General features: G+C 49.8%; 5 protein-coding genes across 5 annotated transcripts; 3 read left to right on the top strand and 2 right to left on the bottom strand.

Moving 5' to 3' along the window:
* Positions 1–630: 630 nt before the first annotated feature.
* On the top strand, positions 631–2,454 carry MRS44_013776 (uncharacterized protein; the record flags this gene model as incomplete). Its single annotated transcript, XM_065617220.1, has 1 exon — positions 631–2,454. The coding sequence occupies one exon, from the start codon at positions 631–633 to the stop codon at positions 2,452–2,454; it is 1,824 nt and encodes a 607-aa protein (XP_065473292.1).
* Positions 2,455–9,771: 7,317 nt separating this feature from the next.
* On the bottom strand, positions 9,772–10,368 carry MRS44_013775 (uncharacterized protein; the record flags this gene model as incomplete). The annotated part of the gene is made up of 3 exons (XM_046277637.2): positions 9,772–10,027; positions 10,125–10,291; positions 10,354–10,368. The coding sequence occupies 3 exons, from the start codon at positions 10,366–10,368 to the stop codon at positions 9,772–9,774; spliced, it is 438 nt and encodes a 145-aa protein (XP_046125881.1).
* Positions 10,369–11,486: 1,118 nt separating this feature from the next.
* MRS44_013774 (uncharacterized protein) lies at positions 11,487–13,982 on the top strand (the record flags this gene model as incomplete). The annotated part of the gene is made up of 6 exons (XM_065617219.1): positions 11,487–11,498; positions 11,574–11,762; positions 11,909–12,343; positions 12,443–12,529; positions 13,217–13,296; positions 13,358–13,982. The coding sequence occupies 6 exons, from the start codon at positions 11,487–11,489 to the stop codon at positions 13,980–13,982; spliced, it is 1,428 nt and encodes a 475-aa protein (XP_065473291.1).
* A 2,280-nt stretch (positions 13,983–16,262) lies between these two features.
* On the top strand, positions 16,263–18,698 carry MRS44_013773 (uncharacterized protein; the record flags this gene model as incomplete). The annotated part of the gene is made up of 7 exons (XM_065617218.1): positions 16,263–16,412; positions 16,479–16,912; positions 16,979–17,291; positions 17,348–17,682; positions 17,736–17,889; positions 17,944–18,101; positions 18,155–18,698. 7 exons carry the CDS (start codon positions 16,263–16,265, stop codon positions 18,696–18,698), a joined length of 2,088 nt encoding a protein of 695 aa, XP_065473290.1.
* A 1,080-nt stretch (positions 18,699–19,778) lies between these two features.
* Positions 19,779–21,091, bottom strand: MRS44_013772 (uncharacterized protein; the record flags this gene model as incomplete). Its single annotated transcript, XM_065617217.1, has 3 exons — positions 19,779–19,928; positions 19,986–20,714; positions 20,825–21,091. The coding sequence occupies 3 exons, from the start codon at positions 21,089–21,091 to the stop codon at positions 19,779–19,781; spliced, it is 1,146 nt and encodes a 381-aa protein (XP_065473289.1).
* Positions 21,092–21,339: the final 248 nt, after the last annotated feature.

Here is a 21,339-nt window from a genome sequence, read left to right as displayed (position 1 = left end):
CCGGTACTTTGGGGTCATGCTGTCAAGCTCCGGAGACCTTCGCTTACTGTTGGAGGCAAGGATCACGATGAGAGTGAACGACCACAACTAGCGTCAGGCAACAGCCTGCTGTCTATGAATCGGCAGACTAAACACGGGTATAAGAGACTAACTCTCGTCGCTCCTTTAGATAAAAAATCAGGCACTTATTTTTAATCCTCAACCTACACTAATCTTTTGTTCGATGTCTGCATTCATGTATCGGTGCTAGGTTGACATGTAACAACGGGAATTGCTGGTACTTCTATCGTAATAGAAATTAGGTAGGCAATAAAGTACCTCTTATTTGAGGCATTTTAATTGGACCGACCCCGCTGTCAGTACGAGAATTGAGGCTTATGGGCACTGAGGAGATAAGAGGCTTTACTCATTATTTGTGTGTAGATATACTATCTTTAATGCAATATATTTATACCAGATATGCCCCCGTCCCCTAGCTCAGAATGCAGGAGCAATGTGGCACAGCTTGCAGCCATGCATATACCTAAGTAGAGCATTTTTCTGCCTCGTCAGGCTCTGAAGTCCCGCCGACCATAGACTCCCCGCTCACCGTCTTTCTCCCCAGCAGCCTCGCAATCAAATGCTCTCACAATGAACGAAGCCGCAGAGGCGACAAAATCCAGCCAACAGCCACCAGGAGTACTATCAGGACACGATGTCTTTCAGACTCCAGAAAATGAAGAGTTCTATTCGGCAAATCTCTACAATGACCTTGATGTAACCAGCAAAGAAATCCGGATTATCAATATTCTTCCCGACTCTGGCGGTGGATTAATTGAGTGCGAGTTCCTGCCTGAAGCGCCTTTAGTCGACGTGAAAGGCCGATACTTTGCTCTCTCATATTGCGCGGGAAATGCAAAAACGACCAACATTATCCTCGTCAATGGGATAAGGTGCAATGTCTTCGCCAACCTACATCATGCGTTGGCGCTTGCTCGCCAGTATTTCAACAAGAGCTTCGGAAACAGCCCACTTCGTTTATGGGTTGATCAATTATGTATCAACCAGAAGAACAACCAAGAGAGATCCCACCAAGTCGGATTCATGAGAGACATCTACGAGTGTGCACAGCATACCCTTATATGTTTATCGATATCTGACACAAGGGGAACGGGACTCGAATGGTTGAGCGAGCTATGTCTCAATTTGCCACTTCGAGAGGATGATAATATGCCCAGCTTTGAGAACGATGAAGAGCGAGAGAACCTGGATGTCGAAATGAAAAGGAAACAAAACCAATGGCACCGTGACGCCTACTATATCGAGACCATCCTAATGTGTCCAGAGGATCCTAAACCTACGGTGAAGCGATTCTGGTGGTACCGACTGAACCGCTATTTCTGGGAGAACATGGCGAACGAAAGATTTGCAAACGGATGGATGGCATTTTACGACGTCCTTGGAAGCCCTTGGTGGGGACGAGCATGGGTATTTCAGGAGTTCATCATGTCCCACGACATTACTTTCATGTTTGGGCGCCAGTTCATCCCTTGGGCGCAGATATCGCAAATGCTGGATTGCTTTTGCGAAATCCACAAAAGCTTCCTGACAAGTCGTGATCGGCTTATTGGAACCAATGGCCTTGAGATAAATGGCCCGGAAGATCGAGTCTTTTGTCGTGTCTTGGAGCACATCCAGCGTACAGGAGCGCAAGAGAATGTGGACAGAGCAGGGGTTATGACCAAGATTAAGTTGCGCTGGAACGGAAGAACGGATATCAAGATGCTTTTAGCACACTCTCGCTATTGCAAGTCTTCTGATGACCGAGATAGGGTCTACTCCTTCATTGGGCTTGCATATCCGAAGTATCACATCATTCCGGACTATTCATCACAAAACAGCCCGTCTGATGTTCTCATTGAGACGACAAAGAAGATTATACAGGCCGAAGACAGTCTAGACGTCTTGATCCAGGCTGCAATTCCTGTTGCTTCTCGGAGGCTAGCATTGCCATCTTGGGTTGTGGATTGGACTTGCAAAGGGCGAGATGACTGCTGTGGCAAGTTTTCTTTGAAGATGCGCTGTGGAATCACGCACACAAACGCCAATGCCTCTTTTCGCGAAATTATAGACCCAACGAACCTCCATCGCACACTAGTGATCGAGGTTTGGGGTATTCATGTTGACACGATACGGTCGGTCATCAGAAATGAACCGTTTGGAAACTTTGAGACTCCGCAAGGTTATGGTGGCAACTCATTGTCTTCTGCGGAACGCGGAGATGAGATTTGGATACTATACGGCTTGCGTATACCGATCGTTCTACGGCCTGAATCCAACGGGTATCGAATTGTTAGTTGTGCACTGGTTAATGATAGCCCTGGGTGGGATGGGCTTCCAATCGTGGCGCTTGGGGAGATCATGGAGTCGGCCGAGACAGGCCAAAGAACCCGAAAACGCATCTCGATATTTTAGTAGAGGTTCGATAAATTTGCCTAGTTTAACTATACTTCCTTGTCACTGTGATAATGATATGGAATTAAGAACTCGGAATGTATTAATGCCAGCTATCTAAGGCTGGAGGATAGATTAAGTCCAATGCTAGGTGTAATCTAAGTCGTTTCCTAATCAGCGGCCAAGTGTCTACATCTATAGATGTAACTAGATGAGAGTTAGGTCTGCCAAGCTACTATGCTATGTACGATTGTGGTGGTGAAGGGCTCGCATAACATCCGTGTGACCGGATGTAACTATCCGGTTTCACATCTGGTCTGTCGCATAATCCTAACGACATGAACTTAAATAGCTGTGCCCGAACACATGGACGTTCGATTTCTTTTGTTCTTCAGATAATTCTCATCGATTGACTGGTGCCACCAATGATCCCTGCGGAACCAATTGTCTGATAGGACTATTATTGTTAAGTTTCTTATAGTTAATCATACTTCTTCCACCTGGTACCACAACAATCACCGAACCCTTTGAATTTCCTGTATGGGGACGCCGTGGACGGACCTCAAACTCAACTGTCGGCGCTCTGCGTAATGTTGAGGGTAAACGCCAGGGCCTGTCTCTTCCCATGCTCCAATACTAGCCCGCTAAAGCCAATTTTCGCGGGCAGTGGAGGCATTGGCCACGGACATGGATGGGAGCAAGCGAAGCGCCCTCGTGGACTGAGCCTTTTGACCCGCATCGGTGGATGCTGGCGAAGCGGAACCCCCATTCTTTTCCGGCTCGCATGGCTTGTCGGTTAACATCAATTAGCTGCTGTTGAACAGAAGGCATATGCTGGGGGTGTCACGTGCGGGTCAAGGGTCCTGAGATTACGCATAGAAACAGTAGATCATTCAGGGGCAGATACAAAAAACAACAACACAACACGAATAAACTGATATGAGATCAATGGACCGAATACACGTACTGTCTGACAGCTGCAACGAAGGTTAGCCAGCCAATAGGCTGCCCGCTCGGTCTAGAGGCAAATATATGGGAGACAGGACAACAAGTGATATTCATCCTTTTCTAAGGCACAGTTTCGCATCCTCTCCTTCCCTGCATCAATAATGCCATACCTGTTCGTTCTGACTTTGTTATTTTTTCCCATCTTTCATTCGTGCTGAAACCTGCATGATTCCATAGCGGTGTCAGTTCGGACGCAATCAAGACAAATGCTAGCCTTCCTCTCCATACTCTCTAACCTTCCGAACAGCGTTTCCTCATAGGGTGGTGTTTCGTGATAGTACCCACCGCGTTGCCTGTCATGATGGTATTTTCTTTTCATATCTTCGGTTGATATCGCCTTCATGTTATCAATAATTTCCAACATGGGAACTTCGATTATCTTCAATGGCTGGTATTCCGATTGCAGTGACGCGTACTTCTCACCGCGGTTTTTACTCCAACCACATGAACAGCCGGTATCTGCCCATTTAAATAATAATTGGCTTATTTCTGCTCGCATTCGGGTTCTTCTCTCTGCCAACAGATCTATGGAAGTCAGCTTGCGTCCTACGATCTGCGCTTATTTTAATAGGTTCGGGGTTATTTCTTACAGAACGTTTTCAAAGGTATCATTTGACTGATATTCTCATCATCCAGAAGCCCTAAGTAGGTTTCTTTGTAATTGATGATAAGGTCGAGGCTGCGAGCCACGAATGCGCCCATGTCGCAGAACAAGAAAGCCGCAGCCATAAGAGAAGCCATATCCGTCATGTCTTCATCGCCTTTAGGCTTCAGCCATTGCACTCTGGCGTATTTGAGGGCAACGCTGAGATCGTATTTATCTGCCTCAACGGCGATTTGAAGGACCTCTTTAGCCGTCAGGGTATCTGGGACATCGGTATTGCGATGGTGGATAACAGAACAAATTAGGCGCATCGCATCGGCATCGTCCTCCACGAGTGGAACGTCCCGCGGGGATTGACTAGATATCCCTTGGCCTTCACTCCAATGGCGACTGAGCATGGCATTGAGGCAGAACGGAGGCACTGGGAATAAACTCTCAACCGTATCTTCTGTTCTCCGACAACGAGTACAACATCGCCATCAGAAGCGATGTGTTCGGCAGAGTTTGGTTCCTCGCGTTCTGCTGGATCCATCTCTAAGGGAAAGTTGTTGCGTTATGGAAATCAATTACCTGGAAATCGTCGAAGGCGTGATTGCGAAAGGGTCAGGTGCGAAGAAAAGCTCAGGTGCTTGGGGTGATAATTCGGCTTGGATAAATGAGAGCCCGAAGAGCCAATAAGAACGACAGCCCAAGAAGGCTATCATCGGTTGATGCTGGAGGCCCACCACTCACGATTGACGACGTGTTGTTGTGTCGCGCAGGGATGCTGAGTGCACTTAGCAAAAGGTAGTTCTTGTTGTAATGATTGTAATTATTCTTGTTTAAGTTGTTATTATCGCAATGAGAGGCCCTTTGGGGCCTTATATCTTTAGTGATCCCATCTAGGGCTTTGGGCCTTGGTCGTAGGTCTTCAAACTTAATATTGATCCTGAAGTTAAAAGGGAACTCAGTTCTTCTGACAACTCTTAACTATGATAATGTTATCTAAATTGCTTGCCTCGAACGGGCTTGGCTCCCCCCCTTCTATGGTCGCGGGTTTTTGCCTCCTATGGTCCTAACTCTCCCCCTTCCATTTGATGTATATATCTAATGACTCTGACTTCTATGGTTTTATTTATGTAATGGCTACCGGCTCCCACCTAAACGGCATGGATTCTGACTTTGACGGGCTGACGGGCCCCCGTTTCAAATGGGCTACGGGGTCACGAGCCCTACAACGGCCGAGCTCCTGCTCTCCCCCGCCTGCCTCAACGGGCTACTTCCACGGCTCCTAACTTGCCGGCGCGCCGGGTTTATAACCTATGCCATGAGTGCCCAAGGACCTCCAAGCCGTACTTCGACCCAGCGTTATCCCTTTAACAGCTAGTAGGCGGCTTAGGAGGTCTTATTGATAAGACCTTATGATTACACTACTTGGTCTAAAAGGCGGAAGTGAGGTGATGATGATGTATCGCTCCTATCGACAGCTTTGATTGGTTTATGGCCCCTTGGGGTACCTGCTTGGAGATCCTTGGGCACTCATGACATATGTCACAACAGCTGTCATGCCACTTGATCTGGCAACCCTCGATCTCATAACCCTAAACCTAACTGCGTAACCCTGGCCCTGGATCTTGTCGAGGGCAAGGATCACAACCATCGTGAATAGCTTCACGGTCAGCGTGAACGCTACACCACAACTAGCATCAGGCAACAGCCTGCTGCCTATGAGATCGGCAGACTGAACACAGGTATAAGAGACGGACTCTCGTCACTCCTTTAGATAGAAAATCAAGCGCTCATTTGATCCTCATGGCCCATCAGTACCTGCGACATATACCACTTTGATGCGTCCGCTCGGAGTCTTCGTAGACTTACCCGTCGTGAAAGCATACCCTAGAGGCTTTGCCCAGGAATTGATAGCCGCGAGGAGAGACTCGCGTGATTCATATACGCCTTCCGGTGGGAGGGCATCTTCGACAAATGACCTTTTGAAAAGCATAGGTCATCAAAGTTGATCAAGGTTGAGCTTCGGGTTTCGGGTTGGGACATGTGTTGGGAAAGGGTAAGAAACACAATTTAATCAGCCAAAAATCAGCCACAACGATACACAAAATAAAAATTAGACGAATAGATGGAGAAAAGTCTATTTGATTTGATCAAAGTAAATTCAAATATTGTAATGCCTTCAACAAGCTTTTTGTGCTTCATTCAAGTCAACAGCATGGAATGTACAGGGTAAGTGCAAACCCATCCTTGTCAGGTTGTGGGACGAACGGTATCCCTAAGTCTCCACAGGCCAATCAGAATATGTTTATGTTGAACTGAACCCCTGTCATATCCACACTTGTGATAAGACAAGACAAGATACGATAAGATAAGTAAGACTCGGCCCGGATCGCCATTATATTAACCCGGTAAGTGGGACCTGTTGGATTGGGCCCTGTACAATAGCTCTGCATGCTTGAGTGGTTGCCCAAGCCTCACTGACGCCGTATGATATAGGAAATGCGCTGTTCTTCCACTGTGCATGCTTTAGTAGGCAAAGTCTTTGCTGAATAGTTGTTAAGGCTAGTGGCGGTCATCATGGATCACACCTGGTTCGTCCTGGATCACGGATAATTCCTCTATGCAAGTAGGTAAGCCATCGCCTCAGATTGTGAACAATAAGTCCAGTTCCCCTCGCGTCACACATAGCTAAGAACTGGTGATCTCGTAATAAGCGCACTTATTTTCAATGCAGTAGCTCAGAGTGGTGAAATTTTGGATGTTGGCTCGTGATCATATCACTTGTATCGAGCTATTTTCTTCGTACTCGGTCGACTTGCCTTGTGAAAATGTGGCATCGCTGATGAATTGCCATGGCCTGGGCGTCAAAAGTCTTGTAACCTAGAAAGCGAGTGGTGAACGACCTTTTCTCCTCGCTACGCGCACTGGGCCTTCGAATGAATTACTGTCGACAAGCGCAGGGAGGGATGAAAAGAGGAAAGAGAGAAGAGGGCACCCTAGCACCTGGTCCATGACCTGTCCAACGTCTAGGCTGTGTGACTCGGAACTTCTCCCCGGTAACCCGGACCCACAGCTCTCTTCATAAGCGCTTGAACAAACCCACCCACACAACAGCTTTCAGAAGGTAGGTGTGGGTAGCCTTATGAATTCTCGCCAAGTGTTGCTTCGAGCACACCTGAGGGTCCCCCTTTTTCAGGGATTTGTGCTGTGTAATGGAATAGCCATGCCTCGTCAAAAGTGGGAATTGACGTCATCCAGGGTTAAATAATGTTTCAGGTAGTTCTGGGTTAGGTCTCTCGTATCTGTTGGTTCTAGCAGTTTTTGAAGCTAGATACAGCAGTGTATGGCTGACCTGGCGCACAAATTGGCGACGCCGCTAGCGTACCGTTGTGTCGGTATTGGTGTGGTAGCCGCTGTCCAGTAGCATAAGCAGCTTATATGGGCCTCGGCCAAGTTTTGCAAAGGTTCCGCATCTTAAACCACTCTGTGACAATCGGCGGATTGCATCGGGCCTACTATCCCGATCTGTGGCTAGCTGTATGCGGGTTCCTTCCTGATCCGCCAATGCTCCGGATCACGTTCCCCCCAACCCCCAAAATCATCAAGCCAAGCCAACAATGGCTCGTCGGGCTACCTCACTTGCCAAGCCGAGAGTGTCGGGAGTGGGCAGAGTGCAATTCTGGTACCGAAGAACCTTTACCCGGCTTAGCAAGGTTCAGGGCACCAACTGCCGAGTAAAGTGAACGGAACAATTCTAGTCTCTCGTACAAGTGGGCGAGTGCGCCATGGCCAAAGATGAAGCAAGCAGGCACCGACGTGATAAGAGCGGGGGCATAGTTTCCTTTCGTCCGACTCAACGATTACGTGCGATGATGTTGCCACTGCTACGTTCTGTTGGTTTCCCCCTGCTCGTCGGTTGGCGAAGACATCGTTGGTGATTGGCGGGTCTGTGTGTGATTCTCATACGACAGGCAGCCAGTAACAGCATTCCCTGTTGATCGGCTAAAGAGTGCGAAATTGACTTTCGCGCCCACCGAACGGAGTCATCATGAGATTTCGAAAAGACTTAATCAATAGTTTTTGGTTGAGTAGATAAGCAAAGAGCCCCAGCAGCCAGGCTCAAAAGACTCCCATTCTAGGCTAAAATCTTCTTCTGTTCATTTTACCTCACCCAGTTTCATGATGTGTTACTTCGACCAGGTTGTCTGGGCATGCGGCAATTGGAAGTGGGGCAGGTTTCGTCAACAATGCAACAAAGAGTACCGCATTGGAGAGACCTGCGGATTGAAGCTCGTGTATGAGCGGCAGGACGAAGCAAAAAAATGCAAAGTATGCGATCAAGTGACGAAGAAGGAAAATCGGATTGAAAGGACGACCGAAAGAATGGCTCGGCTTCGTGAATGGAAGCATTTGGCCAGCCTTGAAAGATGTGAGGAAGAGGTGGCTTCCCTGAAGGGTGAACTTTTGAGACTGCGCGAGCAACACAGCACAGACATGTGTGGAGGAGCCGCCTTCCGCCTCGAGTCCGGAAGTCCATTCGAGCCCCATGCCAGCATTGGCGGTCCATTCTCTTGCCCGTCGATTCGCGTCGGCCTTACTGAAAGGCAAGATGACCTACTATCAACTATGCTCTTCGAACTCTATGCAGCCAGGCGTCAGACGCGACCTAAAGACAACAATCATCTATCACATCTCTCAAAAACCTCAGCTGGAGTCAAAAAGCACGGAAAATTTTTGGCTTAAACTTCCTTGTCAGTCAATGATTGGCTCAACGCACTGCGCAGTCGCTGGTAATGGCTATTTTCCCAAGTCCACGGAGAGGAGGAGAGCGAGGAACTGCAACGGACCAGGGACAAGGCTGGAGATACCAATATGATGTCTTGTTGAGCGAATACAGCGCTGTCGTACTTTCGATTAGTGACGAAAAATGTACCTTGTATCGCTCACGATACATATGGCCTATGGATTACTGCTAAATTGTGCTTCAACGCAAGTTCGTGGCTGGGTTGAGGTGGTAGGACCATGGCTTGGCTGAGGCCGCAGGCAAAGATGGTCAATTATTGACCAACCTCTATCCAACAGCCAAACCATGGCATAGGAGGAAAAATGTGTACGTCCTTGCATTGCCAGTGACAGCGTACGTATTGCAACCTTCAAGTGAAGCGCCACACCTTCTACCCGTCTGCAAGGATCACTCTGACATTTATCAACGAAGGAATGGAGATGACGGCTCTTGCTATGGCAATCTGCTTCCATGGGCAAAGTCAGAGCCTGGGGCTATGGCTCCGACTCCAACGTCAACTCGCTGATGTATTTGGATAACGACGCGGACAAGGCCATCCAAGACCCCAAGCAATCGGTTTCGTGCCCCAACTGCCTAGTGTGCGGCAAGAACCGCAAGAAGGACGAGATATGCTGCGGCTGCATCAACATAGATTTCGACTACGGCTACAGAGACATTCCCAAGTGCCAGAGCTGCCACAAATGGGCGATTGAAGTTAAATCGCCGGTGAATAATACCTAGGCCCTCCTGCGCCCCGATTTGAGCCGCGGAAACACCACAATTATAATTCCACACAATCCTGGTCCTCTGGTGAGGATAATGTTGTGGCCCTCGTTCCATTTAGACTTTTGTTGTTGAGTAATTGTTGATTGAAGTTGGTGATGCTCTTCGATAATGTTATGGTGTCGTGGGGCGGACGGTGAACTCGTCGTTCTTTTTTCAACACCCCTGTACCTTATTCCCAGGGCCCAAAAAACCTAGTCAACCAGTCCTTCGCAGCCTTGTAATCTACTTTCAGAGTTGGTAATATGTCGCGGACCTTTTTCAGGCTCTCTTCCCGCTCAATGTGCTCGAATCCACTTTCGTCCCTGCCAGCACACCAATGTTGGATCTTTTCGCAGGCATCCCTTACCTTGTAAATGCCCAGAGTGGCTGCAGAGCCTTTGAGAAAATGGCCCAGAGCCAAAAGATTTTTCAAGTCCTTTTCTCCACTGTGCATTGCTTTAGTCTTATCCTCTGCGTATGCGGTGACACGTCCCACGGTAATTGAGGAACGCAGCCAAAATCGATCTCAGGAGGCAATCTTACAGAGAATGGTCCATTTCATCGAACGTATTCTCTGCCTGTTCAAAGAATCCGAAAACAAGTCCTTTCGAGAATTCTCGCTCCGAGCCCTCGTCGTCCAATTCTAGAATTTGCTCAAAGGTCTCAATGTCAACGAAATTCTGGGCATCAGGAGGTATGCCGAAGTTATCCTTGCAATAGTCAGCAGATTGAAGATGGGATAAATCATGAAGAGGAAAAAGAAGGGACGAACTTCGTCGCCAGACATAATAGAACGCGCCTGAGGATGGATGGGGTCAAACTTGGATAGCTCTCGCAGTGGAAGAGTTCAGAGTTGGACTGAATCTGCAGTCTCCACTTGGGAGTCAAGCCTTGGTTATAACTGGCGATGAAGTAATGGTGCGGGGTGACTGCAATCGGCGGCTATCCCGCCTCCGCCATTACAGTTAGCTTCCAAAAGTTTGGGTCCACCTGACGCGACCGCGCTAACTTCGTGACGCGACCGCGACCCAACCTCCCACTTCCATCACATTTCCACCACCAAAACGATGCCAAAAAAACGCAGCTTTAGTGAAGCAATATCAGCAAATCGTGGAAAAGGATGTGAGTTTTCTCCCGCCCAGAAAGGAGCTATGTTGGCGCTGTTAGATGAGGGAGTCAGCCTACGTGAGGTCGCGCGTCGGTTCAAGGCAGGCATTCCGCGATCAGCAAGATTAGGAAACGGTTTCTTGAGGAAGGTACGATAGAGAAAAGACTTCCCCATGGGCAGCGAGGCAAAGGCGGAAGCGCGAAGAGCCGCACGAGGAAGTCACAGACCAGAGAAACCAGCATACCAAGCTCGCTCCACACGGATAAGACTGGCGGTCGCACAGCAGCAGCGGCAGAAGACTCTGCCCGACAGGGTCGGGAACTATTCGAGGCGTATCGACAAAGCGTTACCAGGCACACACACACGCTCCCTGTATGATGGATTGAAAAGACGCGAATCAGACATGCTCTCCCAGCTGCGCACGGGAATGGCAAGGATCAACAGCTACTTCAAGCTAGCAGACCACGCTTCAGCTGCTGAGGATAGGATGCTGAACACTTGGAGAAATTGGCCTTCAAGCAGGCCTGTCACATAGAGTCAAGCGAGGCGAGACCAACCAGCGGATGAGGAAGAGTGTGGGGCTTCTGGGAGTCGCGAGCAGGATGGCGTAAAACTGTAAATAGCTTAGCGTACTTGGCCCTATGAGGTTAGTCCTCCCGGGCGGAATAAATTTCATTCATTCATGGGCTCCCCGCCCAGGCGCCCACCTATCAGTCGCCCTCAGCACTTGGGAATTGCCACAGGCCCGCTACGTCATCAGCGTTTGTGAGTCCCTTATTTATTAAGTTTGCCCCATCATGACCGAGTTGGTTCGCTTCCATGAAGTTTGCCTCTACCTAGTCCCCTTCTGCTCTCAATGATGTCTCCAATATCCTCTCGTCCAGTTCCATCTCTCGGCGACAACGGATTGCTTTCGTGTGTCTCCGGATCTCGTAGACTTCTACCAAGCTCCAGTATCGAATTCTGAGAGCCCTAGCTCTGCTTCTTACCAAGGACCATCTCTGCCATCCCTCCGTCCTCGAGCCAACCTGACAAAGATCGCCTGCGAATCGTGTCGGAAACGAAAGGCCAAGGTACGTGCGGAGTTTCACATGTCCATGTTTCTTCTAGGAATCTGACAAGTTCGGCCCGCTAACTCGCCATCTCTCCCACGCAGTGCTGTGGTGAACGTCCGAAATGCAGGGGTTGTATCAACAGAGGTGTCCAATGTCATTACCAGGCTTCAGACCGGGACCAGCATGTCCCAAAACAGAAGCACGATGAGATACAAAAAAAGGCCAATACCTACGAACAACTCTACCATCTCCTAACGTGTCTGTCGGAGCGGGAGGCCCAGGGCATCCTCCACCGTCTTCGCGAGGGCGCCGACGTCGCCACAACCACGCGGCAGGTGAAAGACGGCGACCTTCCGCTACAGCCAGCATGGGCGCTAGAGACACGACTTCATTATGAGTTCCCTTATTCCACTTCCATGCCGGCTGCTCTGTTATCACCGGACAACCCGTATCTCGGCTCACCAGTATTCGAAATTACGTCCCACGCTCTGCCGCAGTCAGCAGAGCAAACGGAGGCTTGGGCAAGCCAGTGCGAGACCATTTACATGACGTCGTATAACGTAGCAGAACTGATGGACCCTCACATACCGAACATTCAAGTTTCTAAGTGGATATCGATTGAGACGGACGATGAATTGCTGCGAGCACTCTTGCGAGCGTAATTTCTCTATGACTATGCGAATTATACTTGTTTTCAGAAGGACATCTTCCTCCAGGCGATGAGAGACGGCGATACTCGATTTTGCTCTCCTTTACTCGTCAACGCTGTCCTGGCTAAAGCATGTGTAGGTCACGAGAATGCAACAACACGTGGATCTGCTAAATCTCTCTCAGCATAGTTATCGTGGGGCCACCCACCGTGCCCAGTTTTGGAGACCAGAGACTCTAGGCTATAGGTTCCTCGCAGAGGCGAAACGACTCTAGGAGCTAGAGAGCGGTAAGGTCAAGCTCACCACTCTATATACCGCAATGGTGCTACATGTTATCTATGCCATTAATGGGATGGATCAGGTCGGCGTATCTTATCTGATTCAGTCGGTTCTATTGGCACAGGACCTAAAGCTTTTTGCACCGGAGCAAACGGAAGGGAGAACGAGGACCGCCCGTGTATTTACTGCTTAGGCCCTATATCGCTGGCAATCATGGGTCTTCTTACTCTATGTTCTACACAATCTGGGGGAGATGCTGATGAATAGGCGATAGATTGCAGGCCTTCCATAACTTTAGGGCTCCCCTGATCAGAGAACCTCCAGCGACGCCTATGCCAGACCTAGACGAGGAACCCTCATGGTATAGGGAACTCTAGTTAAGATACCCGCCCAGTTCAATACTCGTACCAATGCACTTTAGATATGTCTATCGAGCTCAAACGGAACTACGCCGTATTGCAAATAACATTGGCTATATCATATTCGAGGGCCAAAAAAACAGCTCGGAGTTTGCCAGCAAGCGAACTTGCTCATTTTCAAAAGGTACTTGACGACTGGTACAATGCTCTCCCAGAACCCATCAAGCCGCACAAGGCAGTGCTACCCTGCCAGCTCATAATGCAGTAAGTTTCAAAAAGACAATATGACTACATTACGCGGGCCTTAAGGTTGACATATAGACAGCATGGAGTACTGTGTTTTGCTTTTCAAAATCGCCCAAATGGTGCCAAAAGAGGCAAAGTCACGCCTATCAACAGGTGCTAAAGCAGTCAATAATAACACTCGACCTTCTAAAGCTGTTGCATACGCTTTAAGATGTCTCGAAACTATACTTCGTCTCTACTACCTACGCCACAGCTTCGAGTACAGCGACACATACCTGACCTACTTCCTCTCCATCCTAGCAAATATGACCATCGAGAACATAAATAGCGGCTCAGTATCCCCGGACGATGTGGAAAAACTCAAAATCCTACGCGCAACACTCATCCTCGCTATCAAAGGCCTCTACGACCAAGGCCAGCACGTATACGTCTCGTCCGCCATGTGCCGGCTGATGCGGGACCGCATGACGAACGAAGACATGAACGGGCTGAGGCGACACACGACGTGGAAAGACGACCAACCGCTGGCCCCACACTATGTTAGATCGACGTTTCCGGTGACAATTGTGATGCTGGATGAGGATTGGCAGCTAGAGACGGTGGAGAATTTGGCCAAGAAGTATGATCAGTTGGCACTCGAGGCGAATGAGAGTGAAAGTAGCATGGCCATCACGCCGGATAGGGGGTCCGAGCAGGCTGGATGAAAGCTATTAATTGACGGACCTATCCTCCCAGTCAATAAACCTGGCGACTTCAGATTGTATGTGTTTCTTGTCTGACGCGGATTGTGAAACCCCTTGAACATGGATTGTGTTGTTAGGTACAAGCCATCTTGGGTCAGTGGATGAAAGACCGTGAGAGAACTGTTGCTTGTAACATCGTTGAACTTGGTGTCCCGGCCACGATTTGCCCCTTGCTCCTCTCTTCGAGCGGCATAGCAAAATGAACAGCCCACGAATATCATGTTATTAATTTGGCATATCACGACATGTCGGTAGGGAAAAGAAGTGGCGGGGGTGACCTGGCAATGGATTACCGGGTTTATGCACCGTGCGCCAGCTGGACCGCAGAGCGCTGAACCGGCGGCCACTAAGCGTGCTCCTTACGGCCCATCTCTGACCCCAAGGCAGAGCCCTGAGAACTTGCGAGTCATTGCCAGGCTCGGAGGGCTTGGTATAACTCCACTACCGAACGTAGCGGATTAGTTAGAGCCGCCACCAGTGGCAGTTTTCACCACGGACCTCATCCTCACATCATCCTCAACTTGGTCTTGGTGGGGGCTTTGGAACACCAGTAGTATCGGAGGCTCCGCGGCCCATGTTGTTGGCATTCTGGAAGAGGGGAATTCTGCAGGGCCGAGGACAATCCGGAAGCACCACGATATTATCCAAACTCCCTGATAATATGCTTGGTGGTATCAACAGGAGATTATCCGCCAGCCTCGAGGCCTCTAGATCGTGGCTCCGCTGCCTACGTGCAGCCAGGTACCCGAACCAAACTGATATTGTCGCCTATGCAAACTATCTTTGGACCACGAAATGCATCTACAGAACCACGCCGAGATAGTGCATGGGACTGTATCAAGGGAAGGGTAAGCTTGCGCAAGATACATCACAGGCACGACTGGGAGTAACATCAGCCAGGAAATCAGAAGTCACCTTCGGGGGAAGCATCTCGTGGAATGGGGTTGGTCATTAGGAGGACGGAAACTGTTCAATGATACTGACCAAAAGGGAATAATTAGGTGTCAACCCTTGTACGAAGCCCGTGATATATTCCTTCTAGCTTAAACTCGCTTCTTTAGTCTGAAAAGGATGACGGCGGAGTTGCGATGGATTTTTGCTACCATCCCAGTGAATCGTCTACGAAGGGGGGCTCAAATCCGCCCAACCCCCCCCCACTCGTACCTCCTGGTCGGGCGGTAACACGTTCTCCGGCTTCACTTCACCCCAAGCTGACAACATGTCTGCAGAAATCCCCTGAAGAAAGACTCGATGTGAGCACGGTCTTGAACAGCCTTGCGCTCCACATCCCTTGTAAATGACTTCATCTTGTATATATCTTTATGACGCTTCATGAAGTGCTTTGCCCAGTCCAGACTGACAGTGCGTTCTCTTCCAGTCTCTCTCAATAAGACATTAGCATGATGCCTCAATCCCTGATCTGGATGTGATGTCCTTGCGTAATGCGACGATATGGCCAACACAGTATTGTGGTCTTAACCTATAGTCGAGAAAACCCCGCTATGACCGCCATTCTTCCTAGGATACGGCCGCGCAGTCTGTGATACGGCACCTTCCACGCGTCAGAGGCCTTTGGGGCGGTACGGTAAAATCCTTTTTCAAATAGCTCCCCCGTGGCGAAGGTTCGTTTCTCTAGGTTCTCAACAGTAAAGCGTGCAATCCTAGGTTTCCCGGGTCTCCAGGCTGATCAATCTTATAACAGCGGAATCTCTAGAAGTTGCTCTTTCGATCGATGTAGTCATCCTGCTTGTTGACTCGATATTGCGATAATTGTGGGGCGATCTTTAGGTGGACTGTTGCAGGGGCGGTTATCGATAAAGCGGGGATAACCTCAGTCGGCGATGGCGCGAGCGGGGGGATGTGTCATAAAGATGCCCCAATTATTTTCCGTCCTTCGAGGGATTTAACGATGGATATGCAGGTAAGCCTGTCTTCCTCAAACTGGGCCAGTTTTGAGCTGGCCTGACAATGTACGGTTGCTTTTGCGGGGAATGTGAACGCTTGGTTGAGTTGAGAATACATCATTTACAGATCCTTTTACATCATCATTCTCAAATCGACCCACGCAAAAAGGAAACCCCCCTTTTTGCAGGTATCGCTAACGCATAATGCGAGTTGCGGATCTCAGCAACTTCTCGCACCATCCTCATTTCATCAGACACTTCCTTCCCTTCAACCCCCAAGATCGCCATCACTGCTCCTTTTATCTAGGCTCTACCATACAATACGCGCACTTAGACAATGTCCGAAAGCCATGCATCTCGATACCGCCCGTTACGCCCCGGACCGACCCGCGGTGGGCCCCCTAACGCGCCACCGCCAAGGGTCGCGATTCCGAAGCGCTCAGTTGTCAAGACAGCCTGCGACGCGTGCCGACAGCGCAAGGCCAAGGTTTCTATTTAACCGCCATTCCCCAGTCAAAAACCAAGAGAGAGACTAACTGAAGGGGTTAAACAGTGCAATGGGCGACGTCCCAAATGCTCTGCGTGTATCGTGGCCGGACGGGAGTGTGTGTTTGCTGCTCATCCGTACGAGTCGCAGGTGGCTGCCATAAAGCGGAAACACGATGAGCTCCAGGAACGGATGGTCTATCATGAGAACCTCTACACGTCCCTGAAAACGCGACAATCGCCGGAGGCTGAGGAGATTCTTAGTCGGATACGGGCTGGTGGAGATGTCAAGTCTGTTACCGAGGACATTCATGAGGGAAACCTACTCCTTCAGTTCAGCTCACCCCCGGCGTCCAGAAACCCGCGGTTGGCAGCTCCAGGAGGCCATGACGCAGATTCTGGAGTAAATGGCCCTTGGGCTGGCAATCCGCAAGTACAATCTCTAATAAGGGAACGGCGGTTCAGCTTTGGTCAACCTCCTCGAGCCAGACTTACCTCCCCGTGAGTATTACATCCTCTAGGGTTCACATCTCATAGGTATACCCATAAACTAACATTACTCTTCAGATACGATCATCCAGAACATATCTTCGAAGAAACCTGGCGGGAAACACAATACAGATACGCTGAGGATAGTGTCTTTGTCGACTTACCTGGGTACACACTGCCAATCTCGCGATGGACAACAGTCTCCAACGACGAAAAACTCTTGAATCATCTCTTCTTACTCTTTTGGACATGGGATATTATCTGCAACCGTGCCATCGATCGGACTATCTTCGAAGAGGACCTGAGATTCCTTAATCCTTCATCAAACCCACCAGATCTGCTCCACTTCTACTCCCCCTTTCTCGTCAACGCCCTTCTAGCCGTTAGCTGTGTACGCAATACATTCATGTTTTCGCATCTAGATCATGTTCTAACGAGGAGTTTCAGTTGTATACAAAGAATCCGGCGACGTTCGATCAGCCGGGTGACTCAGACTCGCGAGGCCAGGCCTTTGCCAAAGAAGCAGAGCGGCTGTTGGCTTTGGAAGATACTAGTCCATCGTTACCAGTAGCTCAGGGGCTGGCGTTAATGTACGTGTACGAAGGCGCTCTTGGTGATGGGGAGACAGCGTTGAGTTACCACAGTCGCATGCAAGCAAGATACCTCGCGCTTCGACTCGACAACATTCCACGGTCCACCGACGCTGCCATTGCTGGATCACGGCAGCGTAAAGAGGCGCACGCATTGTCATGGATTTCATGGGGATTCTACGTTTTGGACTGGTAAGTTACGACAGCCTGCCATTTACAACTCCTCCTTCTCACCTATCTTGAAGGAAGCCAATGCACGGCCTTTGTCGCCGACTTGTTATCAAGAAACCGAATAGACTAAAGAGCTGGCACGACGAGACTACGTTGCCATTGTGCAAGAAAGACAACCCAGATTACTGGTGGTTCCCCTACCCTGTATCTGTGGTTCCGCAAAAAATCGTTTGAAAAGAGATATTTGAGGCGGAATGCGACCTCACAGAAATTACGGAACAGGTTCTCGAGTTTTTGATACCGCTCGAGGAAGGCTGGCTGCCTCGACGCAACGCACAAAAAGCCCTAGAACTCTATAAAAAGCTTACTCAGTGGAAGTTTTCTCTTCCGGAGAGACTCAGAGCGGAGAACGCAGTTCTACCAGCGGCCATACTACTCCAGTAAGTCACGCGCATGCACAGTTCGTTGCCAGTACTGACACACGTCCCAACAGCGTCAGTGTTGAGCTCATCATCATCAGTCTGTTTCGTCCGTTTGATGGTTTATCCAAAGAGGAATTTGGACCATTCGAGCCTAACACAATGTCGTATGCACACGCAAGCAACGTAATGTCGACATTGTGGCACTTCCGAGCCCTATACACTCTGCGCAACGAGCAGTGGATGGTTCAAGCTGCTTCAGTCTGCGCTTTCCGAGTGCTATTCGACATTGAGGCCAGTCCAATCCAGCTAGAGACGTTTGTCAAGGCGTGTCGGGCGTTGATTGAGCTGAGCGAGTCGTTTCCGGTTGCCAAGGACGTCTTACTCTCGATAGAGTCTGTCGTGAAGAAGCAAAGACTTGAGCTCCCTTCGTACGCGCAGGAGCACTTCCCGAGAAAAGGGGAAGATGTTGGAGATAGCATAGAGGAGTATACGGTTGTCAAGGTTAGAGATCATAGTGTTATTGTCCAGAAGGCAGATTCAGCGGGACATTCAGGCCATCTGACATTATCGGGCGTGCTTTCGATGGTGGCTCCAGGAGATTTCGGTCCTGACTAGGTAGAAGGCGTTTCGGTGTAAGGACAGAACTGACGTATAATAGACTTCGGACTTTACCGTCTTTAACTGGTACTAGATACCACGAATAAAGTCTGTTTCTATCAGTATATTACTTGAATTTACTGTCATAGTAGCTAATTACTACATCACTTCTCGTAGAATTGAGTTTCTTGCTCCACACCACGGGGCGGTAGAATTGAATATTGACTTGTCCAATCAAAATACGATGACGGATTTGGCGCACGTTACGCAAGGAAACGTGCAAGAAGATTGTGAAGAGTACGAGCATCTTGTATGTAGTATAAGGAAACGAAGAGTCTTAGAAATTGGTTACTCTCTATGAGTCCTTCAACATGAATCCCAACACAGACAAACTCGATGGAAGATATCAAATCATATGCCTTCTTAGGCTGCGGCTTTGGGTCTGCATCTGACGAGGTCGCGACGCACTTGAACACCCGGCATCGCAGCCTATCGCACGATAACCGACGCAGAATATCCAAGACGATACGTCAAATCCCCAACCTCAGGTATCGTCTCAGCATGCATTTTGTGATCTAAAGAATGCTTGGTTAAGCGACAGTGCAGCTTCTCATTGTCTTGGAGATTCGAGAGATGGTGTTGTTTGAAATGCTTGCTCAAATCGCCCGGGGAATAGAAGGGTTTGATAAGGCGTTCGATGGCTGGGTCAGAGGGTTCGAGTGCGGTGGCCCACCCATGCAATTGAAATGTTGTCGCCTTCTGTTCGAATCGAACGACTTTGGGAAGGGTAAAGCGGAACCGGGGTTAAAAAGCGAAACGCAAGTTGTCGTAGAAAAGTGCGACCGAAACCGAGCAGAAAATCAATTGGATGCGCGCGATCCACAAGTGCCCAATGGCGTCAACCTCTTCTCCTGGCTCCCTTTATCTGTGTCACGTACGTCTACTGCCCCGACGAAGGGGCGTTAAAGCTCGTCTTATACAGCCATGATGCCTTTGCCTTGAATAGCTCCAACCCGGGAGCACTCATCCTCCACGCGATAAACCTTGCAATTGCGACAAATTGTTGAGAATCTCGAGCACAGATTGAGGTAGGGGCTATTAGAGAGGGCTGATGGTCCCATTCATTGTGCCAGCCATGAACAGTTTTTCGAAGGCGGCGTTTCGGGCTTGCATGGCGCTATTCTCGTCGACTAATCGGTCAATTCGCTTTTCAAGATGCCGGATATACTCGGCCGCTTTGCTAAGCACCTGCATGTCTAATCAGTTTCGCGTGGCCACGGTAGCAATTTTACTAGAAGAACTTACCGTACCCTTGTTCAGGTTTTGGGCTGGTGCCAAGCCATGTAGCTCCTCGCGATCCTCGGTCATGTCCTCACCTCTGCCGTTCCTAGACGTGACTCGCAGACTCGGAACGCTGTCTCTAACAGCAAATTTGTCGTTCAAATTTATCCGATATCGCTTTTCAATCATGTTGTGAGCGGTCTTTTTGACGGGTTGATACCCTTCGTCCTTGTCATCCTCCTTGGGGTTAGCGGAGTATTTCCGCTTTCGAGACGCTTTCGGAGACATTTCATCAGGGTCTGGTGAAGAGAAGGTCTCCATCTTGGTCTCATCTGTCGCCAAGTCGGGACTCGAGGCGCTCTTTGGGGAGTTGTACTGGAAATGGGCCGGCATGGCGATGTTGCGAAGTTGCTCCTGCCCTGCAGGAGTCAGGGAGCTAAGTGCGTCCGGTTGGAAAGAGGCATTGTCTTGGAGATTGCCCTGTCGCGCGGGCGATATCGGGTTCGAGTTCGACAGGAGGGGGGCGGTGTAGATGGGCTCGCGACTGAATGTTGTAGATGCAAGGCCGACAAGGCTGGCGGAGACAAGCGGTTGCTGGAGGTTCTGCCGCTGTTCCTGACCAAGGGTCAGATCCCAGGGAGAAGCCTGACGGCCAGGCGGACGTGGAGGAGCGGCCCTGGAGGGGTCGTACGGGTCGTAAGGGGGCCCGCCGTTGAACTGCCTGGCGGCGGCGTCGTAGTATTGCTGCTGGGTCTGGGGACAGCGGGAGGAGGAGTCATTAGTGAGAGAGGAGGAAGCGGGGTCGGTCACGTGAGAGAAGTGAGAGGCAAGGGATGGGCTAACGGGGGGCGAGGCTCTCTCACCCAGCGGGCCTGGCCCCGGTGATGTTCTTCTATAGAAGCGGCAACAGGCTGCTCTTGGCAAGGCTGGCTCGGTAGAGTTGTCACCGTAGCAGTTGGTGCTTTGGTGGTAAGCGAGCGGGCGTGTGTGGCCTGGAGCTGGAGGAATGGGGTTGCGAGTGAGGGATGAGAGGAACAGACGCCGATTGGGGCCTGCAGAGAAGCCCAGCCATCCAGGCTGATCCGTGCTGGGGCCAAGCCCACTTTTTGGCGCACAATAGGGGGCCCCATAGGGACACGGGTACCCGTGGCTCCAAAATTTCACGGGTACCCGTGGGCATTATCTAAGCGTGGATGCGCTAACGCGAATACGTCGCGTGCCTGCTTCAAACTTCTCTTCAGCCCCTACGCTTCTTTTAGATATCTATCTATTACATAGTGGAAAATAGGGTCAAGGGGAATGGCTACTCATTTTCTAGATGACTATTGTCAAAATGTTGTGTCATGTGTATTGTTGTTGTTCTCTCTGTGTTCTCGGC

Source organism: Fusarium solani, assembly GCF_023522795.1.
Source record: "Fusarium solani strain SB1 chromosome Unknown bctg00000009, whole genome shotgun sequence".
NCBI lineage: Eukaryota > Fungi > Ascomycota > Sordariomycetes > Hypocreales > Nectriaceae > Fusarium > Fusarium solani.
Note: the sequence above shows the minus strand (reverse complement) of the source record. Positions and strands in the feature narration are given on the sequence as shown.